The sequence below is a fragment of the Branchiostoma floridae genome, chromosome 18, assembly GCF_000003815.2.
Source record: "Branchiostoma floridae strain S238N-H82 chromosome 18, Bfl_VNyyK, whole genome shotgun sequence".
Taxonomy (NCBI): domain Eukaryota; kingdom Metazoa; phylum Chordata; class Leptocardii; order Amphioxiformes; family Branchiostomatidae; genus Branchiostoma; species Branchiostoma floridae.
This window is the reverse complement of record NC_049996.1, coordinates 17501899-17503150: the sequence shown is the minus strand read 5'-3', so window position 1 is coordinate 17503150 and position 1252 is coordinate 17501899. Positions and strand designations below refer to the sequence as shown.

Below are 1252 nucleotides of genomic sequence, written 5' to 3'. Positions count from 1 at the left end.
GTCTGGAAACAACCAGAATCATGGCCTTACTGTTTGATTTCACATAATGACAAGGGGAAAATGTACTTATTTAAACCTACATGAAAAAAAAAAATTATGGGTAATTCATGGCAGAAACAATCTGGAGACCACAACTGTAGTTTGAATTGCCTTCTGTTTTATATTGTTTTGTGGCAATCATGTCATATTTTCTTGCTGTGCAACTTTTTGAAGGCAAAAACAGGCATAAAGTTCGACATACATTGAAGCAGATAAGTGACAATTACCCGCTTTGTTAGAATTTTAAAGTTTAGGAGAACATGCCAGTTTTACAATAGAAACTTAAGAAAAGTGAGAGCATACTTGAGTTTTATAATAGAAAGGGGGCCGTGTAGCACAGTGGTAGTGTATCCGGCCCGTGACCGAGAGGTCGCCGGTTCGAATCCGCCTCCGTGTTGCCGTTCTTGTGCCCTTGGGAAAGGCACTTTACACGACTTTCCTCACTTTACTCAAGTGAAAAATGAGTCGTCCCTCGGATAGGACGTTAAATTGAGGTCCCGTGTTTGGGGAGAGCCACACCCCAGGCACGTAAAAGAACTTGCCACATGTGCGATGGTGCGATGTGGCGGATCAAACCATTCCGGCCAAAATGGGGTAGGGGATTTCCCGAGCAGCCTCGTAACCCCTGCTTTGCCTATTGAGTCAGTGAAGTCAAGCTTGCCTAAGCTTTATGTTTCTGACTTAGGGAGAAGAGATGCTGCTACAATTATCGCTATGGACCGCTCTTCATCAACATGATGGTAACATCAGGCCCTACGAACATGATTTAGAAAAAAAAAAAAAAAAGGTAAGAGCTAGCCTGTGTTTACACATTGTCAAGCTCTTGCCGGCTGGGCTTAATGACCCCCTCCCCCCGCGGCAATCGTAGGGCCGGCCGCTAGGGGCGTGATTTTAGTCAGGCTAGGTAAGAGCGTACTTGAGTTTTGTAATAGAAAGGTAAGAGCGTACTTGAGTTTTATAATAGAAAGGTAAGAGAGTACTTGAGTTTTGTAATAGAAAGGTGAGCGCGTACTTGAGTTTTATGATAGAAAGGAGAGAACTCACCTGAGTTTGGACAGGGCCTCGTACTCTCTCAGCTTCTCCAGCTTGTTGACAGGTGTGATGGGGATGACCTTGACACGTACTCCTTAGAAGTGATGATGTCGACGCACTTCTTTACAACTGCGTAGCGACCTCTGTGGGACAGACATTTCGTTTGATAACCGATAGATTA

General features: G+C 44.2%; 1 protein-coding gene across 1 annotated transcript in view; it reads right to left on the bottom strand.

Moving 5' to 3' along the window:
- Nucleotides 1-1089: 1089 nt before the first annotated feature.
- The window catches only part of LOC118405521 (striated muscle preferentially expressed protein kinase-like), a gene marked incomplete in the record, with an annotated part of 29858 nt that continues 29695 nt past the window's right edge, over nucleotides 1090-1252 (bottom strand). The window contains 1 exon segment of the mRNA XM_035805024.1: nucleotides 1090-1192. Coding sequence (XP_035660917.1) covers nucleotides 1112-1192 — 81 coding nt within the window.